The sequence below is a fragment of the Oncorhynchus keta genome, chromosome 12 (assembly GCF_023373465.1).
Source record: "Oncorhynchus keta strain PuntledgeMale-10-30-2019 chromosome 12, Oket_V2, whole genome shotgun sequence".
Lineage (NCBI taxonomy): Eukaryota > Metazoa > Chordata > Actinopteri > Salmoniformes > Salmonidae > Oncorhynchus > Oncorhynchus keta.
Genome location: NC_068432.1, coordinates 36,171,258 through 36,198,885, shown reverse-complemented (window position 1 = coordinate 36,198,885; position 27,628 = coordinate 36,171,258). Strand labels below are relative to the sequence as shown.

At 43.2% G+C, this 27,628-nt stretch overlaps 2 protein-coding genes across 5 annotated transcripts; both read left to right on the top strand.

Moving 5' to 3' along the window:
* The first annotated feature begins 971 nt into the window (after positions 1-971).
* Positions 972-6,422, top strand: LOC118391428 (bone morphogenetic protein 10-like). Of its 2 annotated transcripts, none has more exons than XM_035782815.2 (2): positions 972-1,342; positions 2,051-6,422. In XM_035782815.2, exons 1-2 carry the CDS (start codon positions 1,150-1,152, stop codon positions 3,112-3,114), a joined length of 1,257 nt encoding a protein of 418 aa, XP_035638708.1. In that variant the 5' UTR covers positions 972-1,149; the 3' UTR covers positions 3,115-6,422. The 2 variants fall into 2 exon arrangements, with proteins under 2 accessions (XP_035638708.1, XP_035638706.1); XM_035782813.2 differs by having other exon boundaries at positions 973-1,507.
* A 706-nt stretch (positions 6,423-7,128) lies between these two features.
* Positions 7,129-26,032, top strand: LOC118391427 (mothers against decapentaplegic homolog 4-like). 3 transcript variants are annotated; one of them, XM_035782810.2, is made up of 12 exons: positions 7,130-7,477; positions 8,108-8,504; positions 8,715-8,889; positions 8,990-9,019; positions 9,124-9,330; positions 9,628-9,756; positions 11,053-11,160; positions 11,452-11,502; positions 11,636-11,819; positions 13,427-13,595; positions 22,636-22,774; positions 24,699-26,032. In XM_035782810.2, exons 2-12 carry the CDS (start codon positions 8,265-8,267, stop codon positions 24,908-24,910), a joined length of 1,644 nt encoding a protein of 547 aa, XP_035638703.1. In that variant the 5' UTR covers positions 7,130-7,477; positions 8,108-8,264; the 3' UTR covers positions 24,911-26,032. The 3 variants fall into 3 exon arrangements, with proteins under 3 accessions (XP_035638704.1, XP_035638703.1, XP_035638705.1); XM_035782811.2 differs by lacking the exon at positions 11,053-11,160 and having other exon boundaries at positions 7,129-7,477; XM_035782812.2 differs by lacking the exon at positions 9,628-9,756.
* Positions 26,033-27,628: the final 1,596 nt, after the last annotated feature.

Here is a 27,628-nt window from a genome sequence, read left to right as displayed (position 1 = left end):
GCAAGGTGTCAAAAGCATTCCACAGAGATGCTAGCCAATGTTGACTCCAATGCTTCCCATAGTTGTGTCAAGATCGCTGGATGTCCTTTCGATGGTGGACCATTCAAACCGGTGCACCTGGCACCTACTAGCATATCAAAGGCACTTAAATATTTTGTCTTGCCCATTCACCCTCTAAATGGCAAACATACACAAACCATGTCTCAATTGTCTCAAGGCTTAAAAACATTAACTTGTCTCCTCCCGTTCATCTACACTGATTGAAGTGGATTTAACAAGTGACATCAATAAGGGATCATAGCTTTCACCTGGATTTACCTGGTCAGTCTGTTATTGAAAGAGCATAAATGTTTGGTAGACTATGTACAGTACTGTACAGTAACCTGAAGAAAGGAGAGCACTGTCATGGATCTATGGTCTCTGGATATACTCTGACCTCTTGTGGGACACCTGCAGCACTGCATTAGATTGTCAATGAGTGTTACGAGTTATGATCCTTTCTGATTCACTTTTCAGCCTGCATCACCCAATGAGATTGAGAGGTTATCCCAGAGGTTACTCTTTCCAAGAAAATGCATTAATGCTGATATCCAGTGCCCTCACTCAGGTGTCATAAATAAATACAACGTTTATCCTAAAGAAACAGATATCACATTGTAGGTTAAGGAGAATTTAAGCTGAAAGTTGTGTGTACAAGTCTCCCATCAGCAATGATCCATGAACAACCAGAGAAAGCACACGCGCAAATGAGTAGATAGAAGATGAGTGGAGTTGGAGTTAGTGGTCGTCAGCAGGCTGGCTGGCCCAGAGAGAGGCAGTGTGCGGTAGATAGAAGATGAGTGGAGTTGGAGTTTGTGGTCGTCAGCAGGCTGGCTGGCCCAGAGAGAGGCAGAGCCCAAGTGACATCTCCAACATGTCAGCACAGTGAAGTGGACAACACATCCCGCCCTGCCCTCTGCACCCAATCACAAGATCAACAAGGACAAAGCTGTTTTCCCTCGACCCCCACACCACCCTGTCAGCCCCGAGACAAACTGCCATTGGATAAGGTAGAACTGTTCCGCAGGTATCCTCTGCTGAGGATCCTATTCTATTTCCATACTTGATACTCATCCTTTGGACCTGAACCCGCCTTTGACTCAGGCAGTCATGGTTACTCCAGTGTTCTCCATACTGGGCTACATCTACTCTCTGAGCCTCCTGCCTCTGCTGCTGCCTGGTTCGAGCCAGGGCAGTCCCATCATGTCACCTGAGGAGTTTCGAAGGGGCCCTGGGGCTAGAGGTCTGGTGGATACCTCCATGTTGGAGCAGAATGAAGACCTGGACATGCAGTACTTTCAGGGTCAGTTTCTGTCCACATTGAACCTCACAGAGCTGGGCCCCCGGCCAAGGCCCCGTGAGGCCCGTAAAGAGCCACCAGAATACATGCTGGAACTGTACAACCGCTTTGCCAACGATCGCACGGCCATGCCCTCTGCCAACATAGTGCGTAGTTTCAAGAATGAAGGTACAACATGTACTTATATTTGTCTGAAGACATTGTTTTTTAAATGTTAAACTTTTCATCATTTTGAAAAAATGTATCTTTGGCTATATATATTGTTTGAGAACAATAGCACTCTATACAATAGCACTCACTTATACAATCTATTGACGAATACAAGTTAAAAAGTAAATTAAAAATGTACACTGATACTCAGCTGTTCTTTTAGAGAAGTTAAGATTTGACTAACTGTAAATCACTCTGTTTGGATAACTGAGATTAACTTTAAATGATTCAAAGTGTTATGGAGTTCGCCTTAAATTTAGACAAGAATGAAATATGATATTTACCCTTAAAGAAACTTTTATTAAATTGTAATTGGTTTAACAGTTACTTATTTCCTCTTCTTGAAGTCAAATTACATGATATGATCGCAATTTATTCTAACCATATAAAAAAATAGCAAAATTAAAAGCCTTATTATTGATGCATTATTTAATATAAAATTGATTAAATCCAATTTGAGTCTAAACCCAATTCAGACCTTCATTGATATTTTAATTCCAGATTCCTCCTTCTACAGTGTGACGGTCAGGGGCGTGAGGACACACCCCCTGCTGTTCAACATCTCCATCCCCCACCACGAGCACATCCTCACCGCCGAGCTCCGCCTCTACACCCTGGTCCAAAGGGATCGCAGATGCTACGCCGGCCTTGATCGCAAGGTGACCATCTACAAGATCCACGAGGGGGGGCACTGGAGGAAAAAAGAGGGGAGGGACAAAAGAAGGAATGAGCAGGAGACAGACAAAATGGAGGAAATGGAGGTGCTGGCAACCCGGCAAGTCTATGGTAAAGACGATGCCTGGATTACCTTTGACCTGACCCATCAGGTCAACCTTTGGTGTAAGGCAGAGAGCTTCGCCCACCGACTAGAGGTCCACATTGCAAGTCTGGGTTCTGATGGAGGGAAGACCCCCCAGGTCAGAGAAGAGGATGGAAGGAAAGAGTTGGTCGATGTGGATGTTGACATGGGCTCAGATGGTAAACACATGCCAGTGGTGATTGTGTTCTCAGATGATCAGAACAGAGACCATCGTGAGGAGGACAAGCGGGAGCTCAACCAGTTTACAGAACATGAGAATGACCTGCCGGCTGACCTGGAGTCGAGTCCACAGGTGAATTGGGGGGACCAGGCTGGGAGCGAAGCTAGGAACACTGATGGAGAGGAGCTGGAGGAGGAGACTCTCATGCAACTGCACTCCAACCTCATTTATGACACGCCTCCCCGAATCCGCCGCAACACCAAGGGTGACCCCTGTAAGAAGACCCCTCTCTATGTGGAGTTTAAGGACATTGGCTGGGATACTTGGGTCATACAGCCCCTGGGCTATGAAGCTTATGAGTGCAATGGTGTATGCAGCTACCCTATGACCTCTGAGGTCTCGCCTACCAAGCACGCCATTGTCCAGAGTCGGCTGAGCAGTAAGATTCCACAGAAGGCATCACCAGCCTGCTGTGTTCCCACCAAGCTAGAGCCCATCTCACTCCTTTATGTCGAGGACGGAGGAGTGGTCACCTACATGCACAAGTACGAGGGCATGGTGGTGTCAGAATGCGGCTGTAGATAGTCATAGAACTGACTGTAGGTTCAGGAGAAAGGTATAGAGACTGTGGATTAACGTAGACTGAGTGGTCATCAATTTCACTATCAAGAAGAAAATCAGATCAAAAGTGCCTATTTGAAAATAATAAATTTCTGCAAACATTAAGGATACTTGCTTTGTGAGCTATTAGCAGACATATAGTGTAAACCATATTAAGGGCATGAATAATTTCTATATCTATATTTTGCAGCATCAACTACATTGTATGACAAAGATAAACAGTGGAGGCGTAAATAGAAAGATGACAGAGCAAGAGGGTCATGCCTGTATGTGCATTCAATTATGTACATTTGCCATTTGTAAAAGTACATTTCTTTTTATATTGAGATTATATAAATGCTATTTTACAATGCCAGCAATCTATTTAAAAAAAAAAGAATAATATAATAATAATATAATAATATAATAATATAATAATATTAATAATAATAAAGAAAAAGTGAAATGTGAATATCATGCTGTTCTTTGTAGTTTGTGATCATACATTTGACTCATTTTGGCAATATTGGTATGTACCGTCAGATATGCACATGTAACAGTATACTTTTAAACCGTCCCCTCGCCCATAACCGGGCGCGAACCAGGGACCCTCTGCACACATCAACAACAGTCATCCACGAAGCATCGTTGTTACACATCGCTCCACAAGCGCCGCGGTCCGTGCAGAGCAAGGGGAATTACTACTTCAAGGTCTCAGAGCAAGTGACGTAACCGATTGAAACGCTATTTAGCGCACACGCTAACTAAGCTAGCCGTTTCACATCCGTTACACTCACCCCCCTTTTGACCTTCCTCCGCAGCAACCAGTAATCCGGGTCAACAGCATCAATGTAACAGTATAATTTTAAACTGTCCCCTCGCCCATACCCGGGCGCGAACCAGGGACCTTCTGCACACAACGACAACAGTCACCCTCGAAGCATCGTTACCCATCGCTCCACAAAAGCCGCGGCCCTTGCAGAGCAAGGGGAATTACAAGGGGAACAAGGGGAATTACAACCTTTCAGTTACTAGTCCAAAACTCTAACCACTAGGCTACCTTGCCGCCCCCAGTTTGGCGCTTACCAGGTCAGTACACACACAAAATGTTACCCATCCAGCTTCAATTCGCCAGGGCATGGACTTTACAAGGGGTCGAAAGCGTTCCACAGGGATGCTCGCCCATGTTGACTCCAATGCTTCCCACAGTTGTGTCGAGTTGGCTGGATGTCCTTTGGGTGGTGGACCATTCTTGATACACACAGGAAACTGATACACACAGGAAACTGATACACACAGGAAACTGATACACACAGGAAACTGTTGAATGTGAAAAACCCAGCGGTGTTGCAGATGTTCACACAAACCGATGCGCCTGGCACCTACTAACCACACCCCGTTCTAAGACACGGCAATCTTAATATAATAATAATATATGCCATTTAGCAGACGCTTTTATCCAAAGCGACTTACAGTCATGTGTGCATACATTCTACGTATGGGTGGTCCCGGGAATCGAACCCACTACCCTGGCGTTACAAGCGCCATGCTCTACCAACTGAGCTACAGAAGGACCATTTGTCTTGCCCATTCAGCCTTGTCTCAATTGTCTCAAGGCTTAAAAATGCTTCTTTAACCTGTGTCCTCCCCTTCATCTACACTGATTGAAGTGGATTTAATAAGTGTTATCAATAAGGGATCATAGCTTTCACCTGGATTCAGCTGGTCAGTCTATGTCATGGAAAGAGCAGGTGTTCATAATGTTTTGTACACTAAGTGTATATTATTAATGAAAGATAAACTATAACAGATAACTCGTATATATCCTACATGCTAAGACAAAGAGGCGTATTCTAAAGCAGAGACTCGTTCAGGTGGAACAAACTTAAACCTGCATCTTTTTCCAATTCTGAATTGAATGTCATTGAGAAAACAGAAAGGTGTCTTTTTTTATTTAACTAGGCACGTCAGTTAAGAACAAATTCTTATTTACAATGACGGCATACCGTATAGTAAAAAAATGTATAAATCCGCAAACACCCTTTCTGGATTTAAAAATAATCAAAGAAGTGATCTAGTTTTTCAAAAGTATCTGTAATCAGATTACAATATGTTTGCTGGTAACGTAACTGATTACAGTTACTATTTCTTTGTAATCAGACAACCCTGTGTGCTTCCATGATTGACTAGACATAGCCTAGTGAAATGTGTTAGAGATTACACTTTGTTTGAGGTTCTCCATTAAAGGCATGCAGAAAAAGCCAAGAATACAAGTGCACTACAGCAGAAGTGAACCTGAAATTAATATTGCTTTGAATAGAGTGGCATTGTGCAAAAATGGCACGGAACAATGAACTTGCCATATAGACAACCTTTCAAGAGTGTTACGTCAGAGAAGAGAATGTGAAAGCAAAGAAAAACTATACAAAAGTGTCATTACTTTTATTTATTGCAGATCTCGTTTATCTCTGCAATACATCAAACCTCTCCAATTGTAGAAAACAGAAGCAGAAAGGTACAGATGATGCAGATCCATAGATTATGTTTGTTTGCTAAATGTTATTTTTCCTGAATACATAATACTGTCCATGTCCATAGAACCAAATGGTTGTTTCAAATCCATTCTATCCACTTATTTGTGGGGTAATCTATTTGCCCCAGTCTGACTCACACTCCCTCCCCACAATCACACTTCCTTCTAAAGCCACATGCCACGCGAGCCACTTTCTCTCCCCCCACCTCAATGTGATGGTGATAAAGAGGTGTCAGGGCCTGGGGACTTGTAGACCATCACTCAGGATGAGACGCCATTCCAAGTGGTGAGCAGTTGGGAGAGGGTGCTGTCAGATTCCTGGGCCTCAACACCAACAATCTCTATGGACGATCCACCCCCCAGACAGCCTCTCTGTATTGGACGTTCTCTCTCTACCCACCGCTGCCTCCCACCTAACCTTGTCTGACATGGCCACTCGGCAGCCCTAATCATGGCTTTGTCTACAGGACAGATGGAAAAACACATGTCACATCATTACCCAGTTTCTGTTGTCAGTGGACTGAAGGCGAGACAACCTCTTTGCAATAACGCTGAATGACTGAGTCCAGATTTGCACTTCACTGCCATGCATTTGTGAATCACAACTATACTGTACTTACATATGGGGCTGTTTCAGATATTATTTCAGAGTACTCACTTTATGAATTATGATGGTTATTTATTTTGTCAATTTCATTTGACATTTAATCCTGTGGCAATGAATTATCTTCAGGAAAAATAAACTGTTTTGCAGCATGAACATGGTTGGCATATGGTGTTGTTGAACTAAATTCCAGATCAAATCTCCAGAGTGTTGGATATGCACATAGACCTATGGTACATTTACTTTACTTAAAACAAATGACATACCGCCCCTGTATCCCACTGCCAGCTTGCCTCTGAAGCTAAGCAGGGTTGGTCCTGGATGGGAGAGCCAGTAGGAGGCTCAATTTTCTCTGAAAATAAAAAGATCCCAATGCCCCAGGTCAGTGATTGGGGACATTGCCCTGTGTAGGCTGCTTTGGATGTATGTTAAATGGGTGTACTGACTCTCTGTGGTCACTAAAGATCCAATGGCACTTATTGTAGGGGTGTTAACCCTGGTGTCCTGGCTAATTTCACAAAATCACCCTTAAACCACCATGGCCACCTAAAAACCCCATAGCTTCCAATTGGCTCATTCATCCTCTTCCTCCTCCCCCCTGTAACTTCCTATGTTGTTTTGCTGTAAATGAGAATGTGTTGTCAGTCAACTTACCTGGTAAAAAAGGGAAAAATATAAATGTCTAGCCTCTACACAACAAGGAGCAGAACTGATGAACTAAACACTTCTACATGAGTTTGTAGACAGGTTTAACATGTTGAATTACATGTGTCTGTTATGAATGGAATATCGAATGAACACATACAAACGATATGACACCACAACTGATCTTATCAGCCCTAGGGCCAACTTTTAGCCGACCAGCCTGGCCACTGAGCTCCAGCAAAGCGCTCACAAAACATGCGCCCCCTGCTGCTGACATGAATGGCACTGCACTCACTGGAGTCGCAGGGAGTTTATGTGTGTAGTTGGCGCTATAGCATTGTTTACGAGTATATTGGAAACATGTTGGTTTTGTTCAGTCACTGGCACAATTGAAAAACGTAAAATACAGTCGCATAATATCTCATAACGAGAAGATAATCGAGTATTGGCTTGAAATTCGATTCAGAAAACACTGGTTTTGTTGACGACTACCGTTAGCAAGCTTTAGCTGTCGCTAAAGTAACTAGCTATGTGATAATCGGCTGTACTAAACACTGGACACCCAGGTAAGAAATGTGTGTATTTTTAAGTCCGATAAATAGATAGCTATTACTTATTTTTTGCTTGTATGTAGTTTCCACTGACTTACAATTTAACCACACGGAGCACATCATCATTGGGTTTGTAAACGACTAACGTTAGCATACTTAGCTAGTTGTTAGGAAATGTGTCAAGATGTCATAAAAAAGTAACCTTTATTTAACTATGCAAGCCAGTTAAAGAACAAATGCTTTATTTACCGGGAAACAGTGGGTTAACTGCCTTGTTCAGGGGCAGAACGACAGCGTTTTACCTTGTCAGCTCGGGGATTCGATACAGCGACCTTTTGGTGACTGGCCCAACGCTCTGTAATAGTCACTAAGCTACCCGTCGCCCCAAAATGTTAACTTACTACTGATAGGCATTTGGTAGTCTCTTAGACACGATTTGACGCGTTTTATGCAACGTTAATTTGTTTTTGTAGCTAAGTAATATTTTTGTTTCTGTAACTTAAGGTTTTATAGAAAAGTACCAGGCTAACGTTTGTCGGCATCATTCATTTGCTGTCAGGCAATGCTTTTCTGCATTGACGTGAAATCACAGAAATAGTAGCAAGTTAGTACAACTAACATTATTTTCTGTCTCCCTTACTGCAGACTGTCCTGGACACCCCGAAGTATGTAGAGTGAACAGGACACATGTCATTCTCACCCTAGCAAAAGGCTTCTGAGATTGTGTTTGACTCATTCCTGGAGTGAGAATTAAGCATATGATTGAACATCAAGTAATAGAGACTGTAGAACGGTGAGAAAGATGTCGATCACAAACACCCCCACAAGCAACGACGCTTGCTTGAGTATCGTGCACAGCCTGATGTGCCACAGACAGGGTGGAGAGAGCGAGACATTTGCCAAGCGAGCCATCGAGAGCCTCATCAAGAAACTGAAGGAGAAGAAAGATGAGCTAGATTCTCTCATCACAGCCATCACCACCAATGGAGCTCACCCCAGCAAGTGTGTCACCATACAGCGCACCTTGGATGGACGGTTGCAGGTAATGGGGTAGCTGAGTAATTTAATATTATTGCACCAAAAACAGTGTTTATTGGACAAGTTCAGGTAGTCCCTCCCTGTTTCAGTCCCATTGGTGCCTAATGAATACCAACCTGCTGATAGAAGATATTACACTCACATTACGGGCTGAACTATTTTCTCCAGATGACTGCTGTGCTTAGTTCATAACACGTCTTCTCTGTGCTCTCAGGTAGCAGGGCGTAAAGGCTTCCCCCATGTGATCTATGCCACATTGTGGCGGTGGCCTGACCTGCACAAGAATGAACTGAAGCATGTGAAATACTGCCAGTTTGCCTTTGACCTCAAAGCTGACAATGTGTGTGTTAACCCATACCACTACGAGAGGGTGGTATCACCAGGGATTGGTGAGTGGGATTTGTTTTCTCCACTCTCTTGAATACTGTTGTTTAACCCCTCTGAATTTTAAGTTGGATCTTATTTGTGTGCCTCTACTTCTCTTCACAGACCTTTCAGGACTGACTCTTTCAAGCTCAGGTAAGGAAGGGTCTTGCCCTGTACTATTAATTTGCAGTTCACAACAGAGGATTCAAATGAAGTTCCCCAAAATGTTGACCCTCTCACCCTCCCTGCCCTACCAGGCACACTCATGGTCAAAGATGAGTATGAATTTGAGAAGCAGCCATCTCACTCTGGTGCTGATGGCCACCACCAGACCATCCAGCACCAGCCCTCCAGACCAGGGGGTCCCCAGGAGTTGTTCAGCAGCTCGGCTCTGCTCCCTCACCCTGAGGGCAGCAGCTCTGCCTCTACCTCTGCCTTCTCCAGCCTCGATGCTGGAGCCTCAAGTGAGATACTGCATTGTGTTGAACCCTCCCCTGTCTTGCAGTTCATTACTCCCCTTAAATGTAACACTTCATTGTGTGGTGAATACGCTCCTGACATAAATACAGGATACAGTGGCTCCCTCATACCCCAGTCAGGGTCATGCTGAGAAGCTTTTTCCTTTTTCTGAGGTGTCCTTCCTAATCACTTTTGTTTGGGTGTCTCTGTATTGTGGAGTGTTTGGGTCTGGGTGTGTGTGTATTTGCATATATATTTTTCCTACCCACTCACTCTGGCCCGTCCTGCTCCTGCCTCTGTAGCCCAGTCCAGCCATCTGTCAGGGAGCCATAGCACGGAAGGGCTGCAGCAGTTATCCTCAAGGCCAGGCCCAGGGCCTTCACAGGGGCAGAGCGGCTTCTCCCTGGCACAGAGTGCCACATACCATCACAGTAAGCACCCACACTTGGCCCTCCACATTTCATACAATACCAAGTTTGGGGTTGATTCCATTTGCTTCTTGAATTTACCGAATTTAAATGGAATTGACCCAAGCCCTGTCAAACACCATTAAATTGAGTTGGCACCTGCATCCAACAGCCTAAAAGTAACAGCTTAGCACTCACACTGCCTATGTCACGAACAATCACATAAATTACCTGCACTTTCAAACAATCATTACAGGTAGCACTCACATTCATCTGCCTTCCATAGACCATGACAATGGAAACCTACGATGAGTGTAACAAACATTAGGAACTCTTTCCATGACATTTGCTCCCGAGTGGCGCAGTGGTCTAAGGCACTGCATCTCAGTGCAAGAGGCGTCGCTACAGTCCCTGGTTCGAATTCAGGCTGTATCACATCCGGCCGTGATTGGGAGTCCCATAGGGCGGCACACAATTGGCCCAGCGCTGTCCAGGTTTGGCCGTCATTGTAAATAAGAATTGGTTCTTAACCGACTTACCTAGTTAAATAACAAAATACAGAATAATAATAGACTGACCAGGTGAAAGCTATGATCCCTTGTTGATGTCACCTGTTAAATCAATTAGTGTAGATGAAGGGGAGGCGACCGGTTAAAGAAGGATTTTTAAGCCTTGACATGGTGTGTGTGTGCACCATTCAGAGGGTGAACGGGCAAGACAGAAGATTTAAGTGCCTTTGCACGGGGTGTAGTAGTAGGTGCCAGGCGCACCGGTTTGAGTGTGTCAAGAACTGCAACACTGCTGGGGTTTTCGCGCTCAACAGTTCCCCGTGTGTATCAAAAAGGGTCCACCACCCAAAGGCCATCCAGCCAACTTGACACTATGCATTGAAGTCAACATGTGCCAGCATCCCTGTGGAATGCTTTCGACACCTTGCAGAGTCCATGCTCTGACGAATTGAGGCTGTTCAGAGAGCAAAAGGGGGGGGCAACTCAATATTAGGAAGGTGTTCCTAATGTTTTGTACACTCAGTGTACCTCCGCCAGCCCACAAATTCCTGCCCTGTTGCTTTTCACAGTAACCCCATTTACTTCTCAGAATCTGGATGTTCTCTCAAAAAGCTTTTCAGCATTACCACATTGTCTCTCTAGGGGGTTAATTCCTCCTTGGTCAGTTATAGAATTCCTCTCAGGCCTCTGACAGGAGGCCGTTGTTATAGTTGATTAGGTATGTGTTTAGTGTGATTGAGTTATTTTTAGGGAAAGGTATTTTCTATCTGTGCTTATGGTCTGATGCAACTGGTGATTGTTCTGATTTCAGATGCCGCCTCAGGCTGGCCGAGAAATGGGAACTTCACCCCCTCAGTGCCTCACCACCAGAATGGGCACCTGCAGCACCACCAACCCATGCCCCACACTCCACACTACTGTGAGTGGCTGTGTTATCCCCCCTCTCTGCGCATATATCTAAGGGTGCTGCCAACATCTGAGCCTTACAGATTATATATCCCTCAAAGGAACAAGCTAACCTTGAACTAATGCAGAAATGGAGTTCTTGTAAAAGGAAAGAGCTGTTTCCCAGAAAGGATGTAAATGTGCACATATAATGTCAAATAGTCAATGTTAAGTCATTCAACATTCATTTGTACTCCTTTGATCCGAGCAGTACAAACTACACCAAACAGCACAGTTGTCTTAATTACATGACATTCTCTTCCAGGGATGGTCAACGATGAGATTGCATTCCAGCCACCCATCTCAAATCATCCGGGTGAGTCTGTGTGAAACGTTACTCAGAGAGTTAGTTCTGTATGTACGGTATGTGTCCCCATTTGATCCGGTATGTGTTGTGAAATAGTACAGACACCATGTGAATTGAATGTGGTGGTGTTGTTCTGTTCCAGCCCCTGACTACTGGTGCTCCATTGCCTACTTTGAGATGGATGTTCAGGTGGGGGAGACGTTCAAGGTTCCGGCCAGCTGCCCCACGGTGACAGTGGATGGGTACGTGGATCCCTCAGGAGGGGACCGCTTCTGCCTGGGCCAGCTCTGCAACGTCCACAGGACAGAGGCCATCGAGAGAGCTAGGTACTCTACTGTCGTGTCTTTGGCTATGGCGGATTAAGTGATATTATGACATGCTATTCTATAAAATCCTTTCTCTGTAATTAATATTACCTGATTGAGCTAATTATGTAAATGTAATTAACTAGAAAGTCGGGGCACCACAAAATAATATTTATAGAGCTTTTATCTTCCAAATAAACTCTTAAAGACCTAGTAATATTTTACATCAATAGCAGTCAATATTAATCGTCACCTTATTTCAGTCTCATCTGAAAATGGTAAATTCTTGGTTATCTTCACGAATCCTGGCTAACAAGTTGAATCAGCAATACAAAATTGTTTATTTACTAAATACCTAACGAATCACACAGAATTACATATACACAGAATGAATCATACCTTGATTACAAATTATATCATGAAGGAAAACGTCCCTAGAGGTTGGAACAGATATGACAGCTGGTAACCGCAAAAAAATGGTATGGGTTTGAGTGAAAGAGCGGGAAGATTGAGCAACAAAGGGAGAAGCGATGTCTCTATCGTAAATACAGTATTTCATGCATTCTAAATTACCGGCCATTTGGAAAAGGAAAATGCAATAAATATTTACTCTGAGCTGCGCTTTGGTAAGTTGGTGGTAGATGGAAGGCTGTATTGCCCAACCGAGTCCTTTGTCCTTTGAAAGAATGTCTCTTGTGGTAAATTGAATACTTTGTAGTAACGTCGTTGTGTGGTAGACGGGATACTCTGTCTGTTCTTTCCTAGCCCACGGTTGCAGCTGCTGTTGCTAACTCGACGGCTAGGAGGTATCACTTCTGTAGTGAATAAGAGTTCAAAGTTCATCCCATTCGCAACCAAAGCTCACACTGAGGTTGGCTTAGTTCTGTAGTTGACATGTTAGTCCTTTCAACGTATGGACCGTCGTCCTCACATCCTCGGAACAGGAGGTTACATATTCGTCAAGGCTTTATATAGTGGAGCGAGAAGGATGTGTTTTCATAGTTTTATAACCCATGTCTCTTCACAGGGGCGGGCCACTGAATGAGCAGAGCCCTAACCTTATGAAAACCCAAATCTCTCATATGGAAGCTAAAATTACATTTAATCTCTTCACCAATAATTTTATATTCAAACATTTATATTGAACAACAATTCCATGTGAATCCGATAACTACAATGTGCAGATTTTCCGCTGTAGAGTTTGTCATGTCGCGGATGACAACCGAACTGACATCATATTCATTAAGTACCACCGCATATGTTCAATTGGTCGGATTACCAGAATCTAGTTCATTTCCCCCCACCTTCTGATGTTCCCAGAATCTCTATGTTAACCAAGGGGTTTTCAAATGTCACATCAGTAGGGTAGAGAGAAGAAAAAGGGGGAAGAGGTATTTATGACATAAACCTACCCCCAGGCCAAAGTCATGAACCTACCATATCAAATAGAAAAAAGGAAAGATTTATCGAACAAGTCATGATTTAATGTCTTTGCTAAATGAAATGACGAAGCAGAACATCATTCATAGTTTGGAAAAAAGAACCGAGGCAAAATGTGAAGGCTTTTACATCATTTATTATTTTACTGTTTGTCTCCGTCTGCTTCTTTCCTTCCTTCCTGGCTTTAGACTTCACATTGGTAAAGGGGTGCAGCTGGAGTGTAAAGGGGAAGGTGACGTGTGGGTGCGTTGCCTTAGCGATCATGCAGTATTTGTGCAGAGTTATTACTTGGACAGGGAGGCAGGACGGGCCCCTGGAGACGCAGTGCACAAGATCTACCCCAGCGCCTATATCAAGGTGACAGATTTTATTTCAGTATTATTCTAATGTATTCCATTGAGGTTGTGTACTTATTATTATTTATTAATAATAATATTATTATACTTCTATTCTTATTGTTGTGACAAAGTTGAGAGTTGACCACTTGGGAAGGTTTATTGTTTCAAAACAGGTTAAAATCCATTCAGTTTGACTGTTGTTATCTAGGGATTGTTACACAGTATCCAATAATGATGACGCAAAAACAGGTTTTGAAATTTTTGCAAATGTATGAAAAATAAACATCACATTTCCATAATTATTCATACCCTTTACTCAGTACTTTGTTGAAGCAAGTCTTAGATATGACGCTACAAGCTTGGCACACCTGTATTTGGGGAGTTTCTCCCATTCTTCTCTGCGGATCCTCTTAAGCTCTGTCAGGTTGGATGGGGAGCGTCGCTGCACAGCTATTTTCAGGTCTCTCCAGAGATGTTAGATCAGGTTCAAGTCTGGGCTCTGGCTGGACCACTCAAGGACATTCAGAGACTTGTCCCGAAGCCACTCCTGCATTGTTTTGGTCATGTTGTTGTCGCATTGAAGGAGAACCTTTGCCCCAGTCTGAGGTCCTGAGCACCCTGGAGCAGGTTTTCATCAAGGATCTGTCTCTACTTTGCTCTGTTCATCTTTCCTTCGATCCTGACTAGTGTCCCAGTCCTTGCAGCTGAAAAACATCCCCCCACAGCATGATGCTAACACCACCATGCTTCACCGTAGGGATGGTGCTAGGTTTCCTCAAAGCATGACACTTGGCATTCAGGCCGAAGAGTTCCATCTTGGTTTCATTATACCAGAGAATTTTGTTTCTCAAGGTCTGACAGTCCATCAGGTTCCTTTTTGCAAACTCCAAGCAGGCTGTCATGTGCCTTTTACTGAGGAGTGGCTTCCGTCTGTCTTCCGTCTGGCCACTCTACCATAAATTGGTACTGCAGAGATGGTTGTCCTTCTGGAAAGTTCTCCAATCTCCATAGAGGCCACTGTGTTCTTGGGCACCTTCAATGCTGCAGAAATGTTTTGGTACCCTTCCCCAGATCTGTGCCTCGACACAATCCTGTCTCGGCGCTCTACAGACAATTCCTTCGACCTAATGGCTTGGTTTTTGCTCTGACATGCACTGTCAACTGTGGGACCTTTTATAGACAGGTGTGTGCCTTTACAAATCATGTCCAATCAATTGAATTTACCACAGGTGGACTCCAATGAAGTTGTAGAAACATATCAAAGATGATCAATGAAAACAGGATGCACCTGAGCTCAATTTCGTGTCTCATAGGGTCTGAATACTTCTGTAAAATAAGGTATTTCAGTTTTAAGTGTGCAAAAAATCTAAACCTGTTTTCACTGTCAATATGGGGTATTGTGTGTAGATTGATGAGGAACATTTAGAATAAGACTGTAATGTAACAATGTGGGAAAGGCAAGGGGTCTGAATACTTTCTGAATGCACCGTAAGTATACATTTTTAGAGAAATAAGATTGGTCTATTTCAACAATGAAAAGGCTTGGTCTAAACTAAATGATCAATTTGCCATTATTACGTACAAGGATATACCATGGCATTTAAAATTCTGAAGTGACTACGGTTCCAGATTTTCTGATTGAGATTGAGATTTCTGCTCTAGTGCAGGATTTTTTTTATGCCAGCTTTATAGCTGCAGCTCAGTGCTCCGCTGCGTTTTGGTTGGCGATGAAAGCCTTTGTCTGGTGTAGCCTACACACTTCATGTTGTACATAAAGGACATGGTCGACATGTTGCAACTAATGCATTCCATGTAACTCTGGCTAATGGCTACAATATGACAGCAATTATAAAGATTAGCCTACATCATAACACAAAATGCAGATAGTTTTTTCTCTAATGCAATGTGTAGGGACTGTGTCCTGCATGTGCATCTGCAATATCCGTCACAACAGACAGGGAAGCTTGTAGCCTCCATAATGGCCTTGAATGCTTGTTCAAATCGCTGCAGGGTTTTTATTTCAGCTGTTCAGAAATATGAGGCAGAGACATACAGTAGGCTACATCATCATGGTTCAGAAGAGGTAGAGAGTAAAGAGAGAAACATGAAGGGAGGGGAAGTGAGCAGCAGCTACGTAGATTTTTTTGTTGTTGCGTAAAATAACAAATGCACAGAACGTGATCCGTAGCTTTGAGAAAGTGGTTTCCGGCAGGGCGGGTTGAAAATTCCCTATTCGCTGCCACAGCCTTTTAAATTCTTAAAGGTCAAATGCAGCTGTTTTTATATCTATCAAATCATTTCTGGTTAACTGTGATTTGTTTCAAATCAAAATGGGGAAAAAAAAAAATGCTTCTTAGCAAAGAGCAATTTCCCAAGTAAATGTGTCTGGGAGTGGTCTGAGTGAGTAGGCCAGAACTCCATCCCACCAAACAGACTAAGATTTCAGGTGGTCTTTTCAAAGTGCTCTTACACTTAAAGGGCATTATCATAATTCTCACAATTTCAGTGTTATTCCAACCTCAGTGTGAAAATATTTATAAAGTGCAGAAAAAACATGTTTTTGACTGCACTGGGCCTTGAATTTATTAAAACAAACCTTTTAATCTTGTTGTTTTGGTTGGCCAATCGAAGCCGCACTACAGTCAGAGGCTCAATGTGTAGCAAGTGAAGTGAGAGATCTTTAATCAATGCAAGATGAAATTAAAATTAAAAGTGAGCTAAATGAGAGAGATTAGGCCAACAGGTAGGCTGTGGGTGTTCATTTGTAGACTAGGACAGGAAGAAAGAAAGCTCAGAAAAATGTAGTAGCTAGCTGGCTATCTTAGCTAGCTTGTCTACTGTGCAGTCAATACCAGCACTATCAGATGGGATGATAAATAACCAATGGCAGCTACAAGTCTCTCTTACTCTCTGCTTGCCCTGCTCCCCCGTCTCACACACAGCGGCCCCTCCCCCGCCCACTGAAACAGCAGCCGAGAACCACCATCTCACCCTCCTGCAGCAATAAGTGCTCAGGTTTAAAAAAAAACAAGTGAAAAAAAAAAAGGAAAAGTTTAAGATTTTTGAAAGTTTCTTCAAGTGCAGTTGCAAAAACAATCAAGCTCTATGATGAAACTGGCTCTCATGAGGACCGCCACAGGAAAGGAAGACCCAGAGTTACCTCGGCTGCAGAGGATAACTAATGAAGTTACCAGACTCAGAAATTGTAACCGACACATCTCAACATCAACTGTTCAGAGGAGACCGCATGAATCAGAATTGCTGCAAAGAAACACTACTAAAGGACACTGATAAGAAGAAGAGACTTGCTTGGGCCAAGAAACACAAACAATGGACATTAGACCGTTGGAAATCTGTCCTTTGGTCTGATGAGTCCAAATTTTTGGTTCCAACAGCTGTGTCCTTTTGAGACGCAGAGTAGATGAACGGATGATCTCCGCATGTGTGGTTCCCACAGTGAAGCATGGAGGAGTGATGGTGTGGGGGTGCTTTGCTGGTGACCATGTCAGTGATTTATTTAGAATTCAAGGCACACTTAACCAGTATGGCTACCACAGCATTCTGCAGCGATACGCCGTTTGCGCAGGGGGACTATCATTTGTTTTTCAACAGGACAATGACCCAACACACTTCCAGGCTGTGTAAGGGCAATTTGACCAATAAAGAGAGTGATTGATTGAGTGCTGCACCAGATGACCGGCATATGTGGGAACTCCTTCAAGTCTGTTGGAAAAGCATTTCAGGTGAAGCAGTTTGAGAGAATGGCAAGAGTCTGCAAAGCTGTCATCAAGGCAAAGGGTGGCTACTTTGAAGAATCTCAAATATAAAATATATTTTGATTTGTATAATATTTTTTTTGGTTACTACATGATTCCATATGTGTTATTTCATAGTTTTTGTGTGTTCACTATTATTCCATAATGTAGAAAAGTCAAAATAAAGAAAAACCCTTGAATGAGTAAGTGTATCCAAACTTTTGACTTGGTACTGTACCTCAAGTGCCTCTATCACTCAGAGCGCATCGTTGTGTTCGTTCACTCATTCACACACATTGTTCAAAGGTAAATGTTAGGCTTGGGAGGTATCCAGATTTTCATATAGTCTCATGCCAGGATTTACGATATTACCGGCATAACACACAAAGGGCCTTTAAAAACGCATGTCCTCATTTACCAGAATGATATCAAAATTAGCACAAACTAATAGCTAAATGGTAACACATGAAAATGAACAAACTAATTGCAAAGATGGTCATCCAGCTCAAAGTTATACAAGCGTAGCTATTAGCTACCAAATGTGTGGACATTTACAAGCAAAAGTGAACGAGATAAATTATGCAAATGAACAAAGTTGTGATGCATGCTTTTCTGGAGAAAGAGCAGCATCTTTACGCAGAGCAGAGGAGGAGAAAAAAAATGCATGTAAGAAGCATAGGGAAAAAATGACTCATCCAGAGCCCTTTGACTTTGGCAGAAAGCCGTTGTAATATATCGGATGGCAAACATGATTTAGTATCGCCAATAGACAGACCACTATGGACTCACCAGCTTCCGCTTTCTCCCATTGTGCTACATTTACATTTACATTTAAGTCATTCAGCAGACGCTCTTATCCAGAGCGACTTACAAATTGGTGCATTCACCTTATGACATCCAGTAGAATAGTCACTTACAATAGTGCATCTAAATCTTAAAGGGGGGTGAGAAGAAATACTTATCCTATCCTAGGTATTCCTTAAAGAGGTGGGGTTTCAGGTGTCTCCGGAAGGTGGTGATTGACTCCGCTGTCCTGGCGTCGTGAGGGAGTTTGTTCCACCATTGGGGGGCCAGAGCAGCGAACAGTTTTGACTGGGCTGAGCGGGAACTGTACTTCCTCAGTGGTAGGGAGGCGAGCAGGCCAGAGGTGGATGAACGCAGTGCCCTTGTTTGGGTGTAGGGCCTAATCAGAGCCTGGAGGTACTGAGGTGCTGTTCCCCTCACAGCTCCGTAGGCAAGCACCATGGTCTTGTAGCAGATGCGAGCTTCAACTGGAAGCCAGTGGAGAGAGCGGAGGAGCGGGGTGACGTGAGAGAACTTGGGAAGGTTGAACACCAGACGGGCTGCGGCGTTCTGGATGAGTTGTAGGGGTTTAATGGCACAGGCAGGGAGCCCAGCCAACAGCGAGTTGCAGTAGTCCAGACGGGAGATGACAAGTGCCTGGATTAGGACCTGCGCCGCTTCCTGTGTGAGGCAGGGTCGTACTCTGCGGATGTTGTAGAGCATGAACCTACAGGAACGGGCCACCGCCTTGATGTTAGTTGAGAACGACAGGGTGTTGTCCAGGATCACGCCACGGTTCTTAGCGCTCTGGGAGGAGGACACAATGGAGTTGTCAACCGTGATGGCGAGATCATGGAACGGGCAGTCCTTCCCCGGGAGGAAGAGCAGCTCCGTCTTGCCGAGGTTCAGCTTGAGGTGGTGATCCGTCATCCACACTGATATGTCTGCCAGACATGCAGAGATGCGATTCGCCACCTGGTCATCAGAAGGGGGAAAGGAGAAGATTAATTGTGTGTCGTCTGCATAGCAATGATAGGAGAGACCATGTGAGGTTATGACAGAGCCAAGTGACTTGGTGTATAGCGAGAATAGGAGAGGGCCTAGAACAGAGCCCTGGGGGACACCAGTGGTGAGAGCGCGTGGTGAGGAGACAGATTCTTGCCACGCCACCTGGTAGGAGCGACCTGTCAGGTAGGACGCAATCCAAGCGTGGGCCGCGCCGGAGATGCCCAACTCGGAGAGGGTGGAGAGGAGGATCTGATGGTTCACAGTATCGCTGTGATAGTAGTGCTATTTACAAACAAGCAGGTGACTGGCTCAACTGTTCTGGAGAACTATGGTAAGCGTCATAATGTGACATGAAATGAAGAATGCAATCCGCTTTACCTCCTTACATATTGCACAAGTTGAATGCAGGTATTCACTTTAAAAAGTAGCTACAAATATCTAAATTCATAGAAAAACTTAAAGTAAATAGTTTTGAAGGTATTGAAAACCCATCACATGGCTTTTTCCAAATACCCTGATAGACGGTATACCGCCCAAGCCTTGCAAACAACACCGGCAGATCAAAATGCACATGATTGACTTAATTGTTCCTATTCAATTATCAAGAAAATAGACTAATAAATAGCATGGTTGGCTACTACTCCCTGCATTTATTTAGATGAAAGTAGGCTAATTCGCTTGTCCCATATATTGTTTCACTTTGGAGAGGAGAAAAGCATTTCTCTCCCAACACTTATGCTACATTTGTAAACTATCTACTTTTATTTCTATTTTCTAATAATCTGTCGCTCGGTGAACATGCCTAGGTGAGAATAAATAATAGCAAGCAAGCATGAGCTTGTATCACGACATAACGACAGCAACTGCTTGCTTGCGGAGGACTACAGGAGCGAAGTAGCTACTCTTAGCAAGCAAGCTACATAAACTACTGGGGAACCCACACTCACCTACTTTTTCTTTTTCTTCCACCCCAGTAGCCAGACGCCGCTCTGGTCTGGTGAAAGTTTCTCTGCCGTGTCGGCTCTCCACAGCCGACTGGCCGGAGCCTAGGCAGGGTTCCATGCCAAAAGGGGTCTCCCCCTTCCCTGGAGAACAGAGCTGCTCTCGACCCATGGAGGTATATCACTCGCCGTGGAAGTCGAAGAAAGCGTCCTCTGGCAACGGGGGTCTCCATGGAGATGTTGAGCCCGGAACTGACACAGACCAGAAACAGCTTTGCTGCCCTGGTGCCAGAGGTTCTGGCGCCTTTGTCCATGGTGGCTTCCCAATCAAGATCGGATCCGGAGGTACCTACATCTTTGTCCTCGATTCTGTCTCCCTCTGCAGTGGCTTCTACCTTTGGGTTCAGATCCTCGGAGCTCCCAGCCCCACTAGACCTCGAGGCTGCCTGAGAGACTGACCCATTCAACATCACCAGCTGTCATCATAGGCAGCTCTATGGTGAGAAACATCTTGGTCCCCAAGGCAAAAACCCTGTGCTACCCAGGCGCACGAGTACAGGACATAACAAGGCTGCTTCTGACTGTTCTACCACAGATGCCGGGTCAGTAAAGTCAGTGTGGAAGAGGTGATTAAATTAATGTCAGCTTTTGACATTAGTGCAGCCTTTGACATTATTGATCATAGTCTGCTGCTGGAAAAACGGATGTGTTATGGCTTTACACCCCCTGCTATAATGTGGATAAAGAGTTAGACAAGTAACAGAACACAGAGGGTGTTACTTCCAGCCTCTCAAGTATAATCCAGTTAGAATCAGGAATTCCCCAGGGTAACTGTTTAGGCCCCTTGATTTTTCAATTGTTCCTAACGACATGCCATTGACTTTGAGTAAAGCCAGAGTGTCTGTGTATAGCGTTGAGTTATCAGCATACATATCAGCTATTACAGCGACTGAAATGACTGCAACACTCAACAAAGAGCTGCAGTTAGTTTCAGAGTGGGTGGCAAGGAATAAGTTAGCCCTAAATATTTCTAAAACTTAAAGCATTGTATTTGGAACAAAACACTCACTAAACGCTAAACCTCAACTAAATCTTGAAATAAATCATGTGGAAATTGAGCAAGTTGAGATTACTAAACTGCTTGGAGTAACCCTAGATTGTCATGGTCAAAACATATTGATGCAGTAGTAGCTAAGATGGGGAGAAGTGTGTCTATAATAAAGCGATGCTCTGCCTTAACAACACTATCAACAAGGCAGGTTCTACAGGCCCTAGTTTTGTCGCACCTTGACTACTGTTCAGTCCTGTGGTCAGGTGCCACAAAAAAGGACTTAGGAAATTGCAATTGGCTCAGAACAGGGCAGCACAGCTGGCCCTTAGATGTACATAGAGAGCTAATATTCATAATATGCATGTCAATCTCTCCTGGCTGAAAGTGGAGGAGTGATTGATTTCATCACTACTTTTATTTATGAGAGATATTGACATGTTGAATGCACCGAGCTGTCTGTCTAAGCTACTGGCACACAGCTAGGACACCCATGCATACCCCACAAGACATGCCACAAGAGGCCTCTTCACAGTCCCCAAGTCCAGAACAAACTATGGGAGGCACACAGTACTACATAGAGCCATGACTACATGGAACTCTATTCCACATCAAGTAACTGATGCAAGCAGTAAAATTAGATTTAAAAACACCTTATGGAACAGCGAGGACTGTGAAGCAACACAAACATTGACACAGACACATGCACACACACACAATAACATACGCACTATACATACACATGGATTTAGTACTGTAGATATGTGGTACTGGTGGAGTAGGGGCCTGAGGACACACAGTGTGTTGTGAATGTATTGTAATGTTTTTAAAATTGTATAAACTGCCTTCATTTTGCTGCTTTGGCAGCAGCTAATGGGGATCCGTAATAAATACAGATATCGTCAGCAATGGAATAATTATAAGAACAGACAAACTAGTCTACTGAACAATGTCAAGTAGCCAGACAAAAACTACCATATGGCCTCTGCAAAGTCGACAGGAAATAACTGCATTGAACAACGACTAGCTACGAATTCTGATTCATACACAATGTTTGGAGAAGAGGATACTTGTGCCCTGAGACGTTTGATTGAGTGAAACAGAGCCACCAGTGTGTCTGTGGGGAAATGAGAGCAGAGGGAAAATGGCTTGTTCTGATCCAATCATTGCAGCAGGCTCATCCGATACCCAGACAGAAGAACTAGCCAATAATTGTTTAAAGTGCACAGCGCTTCACACTGAGTGAAAGAGATGTGTGCTGGCAGCTGAAAATGACCTTTTTTTCTGAACACAGATAATTACCAAAAATACTCATGTCATAATCGTATTTGTAACATTCTCCATTCTCCGTTTTGTCTGAGTACTCGGCACAGCCCTAATTTTGACAATCTGGATATCTGGAAAAAATGTAATATGATTTGAATAGTGAAGTTATTTCAGATGCCCATCCCTCCTTGAACCCCTATCCCTTCTACCCTATTGTGTGTAGGCCCTAACCCTGGCTTTCCCCCCTGTGATGTGCAGGTGTTTGACCTGCGTCAGTGCCACAGGCAGATGCAGCAGCAGGCAGCCACAGCCCAGGTGGCAGCCGCAGCACAGGCAGCAGCCGTGGCTGGAAACATCCCCGGGCCTGGCTCTGTGGGAGGCATCGCGCCCGCCATTAGTGAGTCTCTCTACATACTATTCATCCTTTAACCTGTCTGCCCAGCAATATATTCATTTGTATTGTCTCAGAGCATCTCAGGACCTCACAGAAATGGGGAAGTGTATGTACTGTCTCAGATATGAAACTCTATATTCCCCCGAGCAGGTGGTGAATAACTGAGTGATTCATTCTGTCTAATGTACAGTGAGGGAAAAAAGTATTTGATCCCCTGCTGATTTTGTACGTTTGCCCACTGACAAAGAAGTGGTCAGTCTATAATTTTAATGGTAGGTTTATTTGAACAGTGACAGACAGAATAACAACAAAGAATTCCAGAAAAACGCATGTCAAAAATGTTATAAATTGATTTGCATTTTAATGAGGGAAATAAGTATTTGACCCCTCTGCAAAACATGACTTAGTACTTGGTGGCAAACCCCTTGTTGGCAATCAGAGGTCAGATGTTTCTTGTAGTTGGCCACCAGGTTTGCACACATCTCAGGAGGGATTTTGTCCCACTCCTCTTTGCAGATCTTCCCCAAGTCATTAAGGTTTCGAGGCTGACGTTTGGCAACTCGAACCTTCAGCTCCCTCCACAGATTTTCTATGGGATTACGGTCTGGAGACTGGCTAGGCCACTCCAGGACCTTAATGTGCTTCTTTGTGAGCCACTCCTCTGTTGCCTTGGCCATGTGTTTTGGGTCATTGTCATGCTGGAATACCCATCCACGACCCATTTTCAGTGCCCTGGCTGAGGGAAGGAGGTTCTCACCCAAGAATTGATGGTACATGGCCCTGTCCATCGTCCCTTTGATGCGGTGAAGTTGTCCTGTCCCCTTAGCAGAAAAACACCCCCAAAGCATAATGTTAACACCTCCATGTTTGACGGTGGGGATGGTGTTCTTGAGGTCATAGGCAGCATTCCTCCTCCTCCGAACACGGTGAGTTGAGTTGATGCCAAAGAGCTCCATTTTGGTCTCATCTGACCACAACACTTTCACCCAGTTGTCCTCTGAATCATTCAGATGTTCATTGGCAAACTTCAGACTAGAGATCGACTGATTAATCGGAATGGCCGGTTAATTAGGGACAATTTTCAAGTTTTCATAACAATTCATTGGCAAACTTCAGACGGGCATGTATATGTGCTTTCTTGAGCCAGGGGGACCTTGCGGGCGCTGCAGGATTTCAGTCCTTCACGGTGTAGTGTGTTAACAATTGTTTTGTTGGTGATTATGGTCCCAGCTGCCTTGAGATCATTGACAAGATCCTCCCGTGTAGTTGTGGGCTGATTCCTCACCGTTCTCATGATCATTGCAACTCCACGAGGTGAGATCTTGCATGGAGCCCCAGGCCGAGGGAGATTGACAGTTCTTTTGTGTTTCTTCCATTTGCGGATAATCTCACCAACTGTTGTCACCTTCTCACCAAGCTGCTTGGCGACGATCTTGTAGCCCATTCCAGCCTAGTGTAGGTCTACAATATTGTCCCTGACATCCTTGGAGAGCTTTTTGGTCTTGGCCGTGGTGGAGAGTTTGGAATCTGATTGATTGCTTCTGTGGATAGGTATCTTTTATACAGGTAACAAACTGAGATTAGGAGCACTCCCTTTAAGAGTGTGCTCCTAATCTCAGCTCGTTACCTGTATAAAAGACACCTGGGAGCCAGAAATATTTCTGATTGAGAGGGGGTCAAATACTTATTTCCCTCCATTAAAATGCAAATCAATTCATAAAATTTTTGACATGTGTTTTTCTGGATTTTTTGTTGTAATTCTGTCTCTCACTGTTCAAATAAACCTACCATTAAAATGATAGACTCAACATTTCTTTGTCAGTGGGCAAACGTACAAAATCAGCAGGGGATCAAATACTTTTTTCCCTCACTGTAGCACTAAACTACAACCTCGAACCACTGAGTGTTTTTAACCCCCATCCTCCAGGTATGTCTGCGGCTGCGGGTATAGGAGTGGACGACCTGCGCAGGCTGTGTATCCTGAGAATGAGCTTTGTGAAGGGCTGGGGGCCTGACTACCCCCGGCAGAGCATCAAGGAGACACCGTGCTGGATTGAGATCCATCTCCACCGGGCCCTGCAGCTACTGGATGAGGTGCTGCACACCATGCCCATTGCTGACCCTCAGCCCTTGGACTGAGTTATAGAACTGCAACACATTCACAAACTGTCCATAGCCAGCCAACCCTTGAACTGACTGATGGACTGCCCATGCCCCGTAGGCTAGTCCATCTTAACTATTTATCATCCCGCTGTCTGCTGTGCTGAATGGGATGAGAGAGCAGAAGAATATATATATGATTTATATTTTATACCCGCTGGCATCACAGCCAGCCAGAGTTTCCGCTCTGAAGATACCAGCTCATGAATCCGTTTTCTACTCGCCTCAGAATCAGGATACACAGTCATGACTCATGGATGCTTTTCATTCTCTTTTTTTCTATTCATAAATATCTATTTTCATACCTTCCTATTCATGTCAGTTTATATACTGTATTTTTGAGTTGTCAATGCTATGTTTTTTAAACGACATTAGCTTAAATTAGCACTTTATTGGTTTGCTTTTCATGTGCTTGTTTTCAGTATGTTGTGTCTTGTTGATTGTTTAGAAAATGTATTTCGATATGCAGTGTGAGGGTGGTTTCCACATTTATATTTGAAAGTAGGTATGTGTGTCTCAGAATATTCAACTTTTGTAGCAATGAGTGTGATCCAGAGCTTTTGGAAGATGTTGTTCACATCACTGACCTAATATTTCAGATGCCTCAATGTCGAGACAGATGCCGGTTGTACATTTCAGTTTCGGTCCTTTTTTTTTTATCTCCACCACTATAAGTTCTGTATTTATGACTTGGAAGAATTGACTTAAGGGCTGTGATGATACCAATATCGCAATATTTTTTCCCATGGTAAAAATGAAAACATGAAGCAAACTCTTTGATCCTTTTAAAAACCTGCTGTATGGAAAATATTTTGCTATAGCTTGGAGAGAAAAAAATAAATAGAACTCTGGATGACAACATGTTTGTGTTTTCCTAGGGCTATTTTCCTAAAGAAGTTAAATCTGCTTTGTGTTTTGTTTCCTTGCCATGACACTAACGAGTATTGCGATACTGCTATCACCCTGGACTTGTGATAACATTCCTTAGAGATATTGGAGGAAAGTCTGAAGCCATATTGATACCAAATAGACCCATATGAAACCTGTAAATGAGTCATAGCAGTCATGTGAAACTTGTAAATACATGTTTTTAAGACCAGGTTCTGGATTACTTGTCAGTTTTTAGTTATAAATATTTTATACTCATTTTGCTACCTAATTATGACCATGTTTTAAAGAAAGTTAGAAAATGAAATGTAGGCTAAGGAAACAGTGCTCATTATTTACCTTAATTTCTACCTATTATTAATGGAAATAAAATGTATTATATTGAATGTGTATAATTTCTGTTTGGTGTTATCACAGCAAGATTTTGGGATGTTGGTCGCATCCTTATAGGAGAAATCCACTCAGATTATCTTTTGGTATTTTTATATTAGTCCACTGGTAAGACATAACCTGACATGCAAAACATTGTTTTTAAAACATGTTTTTAACAGTCATCCAATTTGGGAACACTGAACTCTTTCTAGAACTCACTTTCCAACCTGAAGATCACTGACGTCATTATTTCTCAGAGCTCCCAGTTGTCTTGAACACACCACAAGTGTCACTTGTCACATTAAGTTTTGTATCATTTATCTTGAACACTTGACTGCTGACATTCAAAACATTTTGGGACTGTATTGACTGTAGAATAATGGAAAAAAAGTCCAAAAGATGGTTTGAGTAGATATTTCTTCTAAGCAGCGGGTGGTTGTCCTATTGCCTCTCACCAGAATGTGCCGTTAATTTCCCGACAATTCTACAAGTTGAATCGCCACCGTTCGCCATACAGCAGGTGATCACTAACACGCCCACTGCTTTTATCCGTTCATCTTCTCCGTGTGTCCATTCTCTATGACAACTTCATTGAGATACAACAGCAATGACAATTATTTTCAACAAGAAAAAGTTTATTAATTTAAAAGACAAGCCACAAATTTTAAGAAAACAACACTAAGCTAGCCTGAGCTCAAGTCTGAAATATTCAGAAAACCAAACTACGTGTCTTTAATAGTTCCTATATTTTCATCATTACGACAAACTAAATGTTAATATATGCCTTTATAAATATAAAAGTTTCCCAGTTTTCCTCATCTTTTATGTAAAATACACAATACAAATCACCCTACACTTATTGGTTAGCTCTTGCCAATTTAAGAAGATATAATATACTAGCTAAGAGGTAACTTGAAACAACACACAAAAAGAAAGTCACTTGAGATGTACAGTATGTATACACAGGTAACTGCCAAAATAAAGGAAACATTAACATAGTGTCTTAATAGGGCGTTGGGCCACCACGAGCCAGAACAGCTTCAATACACCTTGGCATACAGTGCCTTCAGAAAGTATTCACACCCCGTGGCTTTCTCTACAATGTTGTTACAAAGTGGGATTAGAATGGATTTGTCATGTTTTGTTAATCTACACAAAATAGTCTGTCAAAGCGTAAGAAAAAATCTAACATTTGTAAAAATAAAACATATCTTGAGGTGTTTTCAACCACCTGAGTCAACACAGAAAACCTTTGGCAGCGATTACAGATGAGTCTTTCTGGGTAAGTCTCTTAAGAGCTTTGCACACCTGGATTGTGCAACATTTGCCCATTATGCTTTAAAAAAAGTCTTCAAGCTCTGTCAAATTGGTTGTTGATCATTGCTTGTCAACCATTTTCAGATCTTGCCATAGATGTAAGTCAACACTGTAACTCAG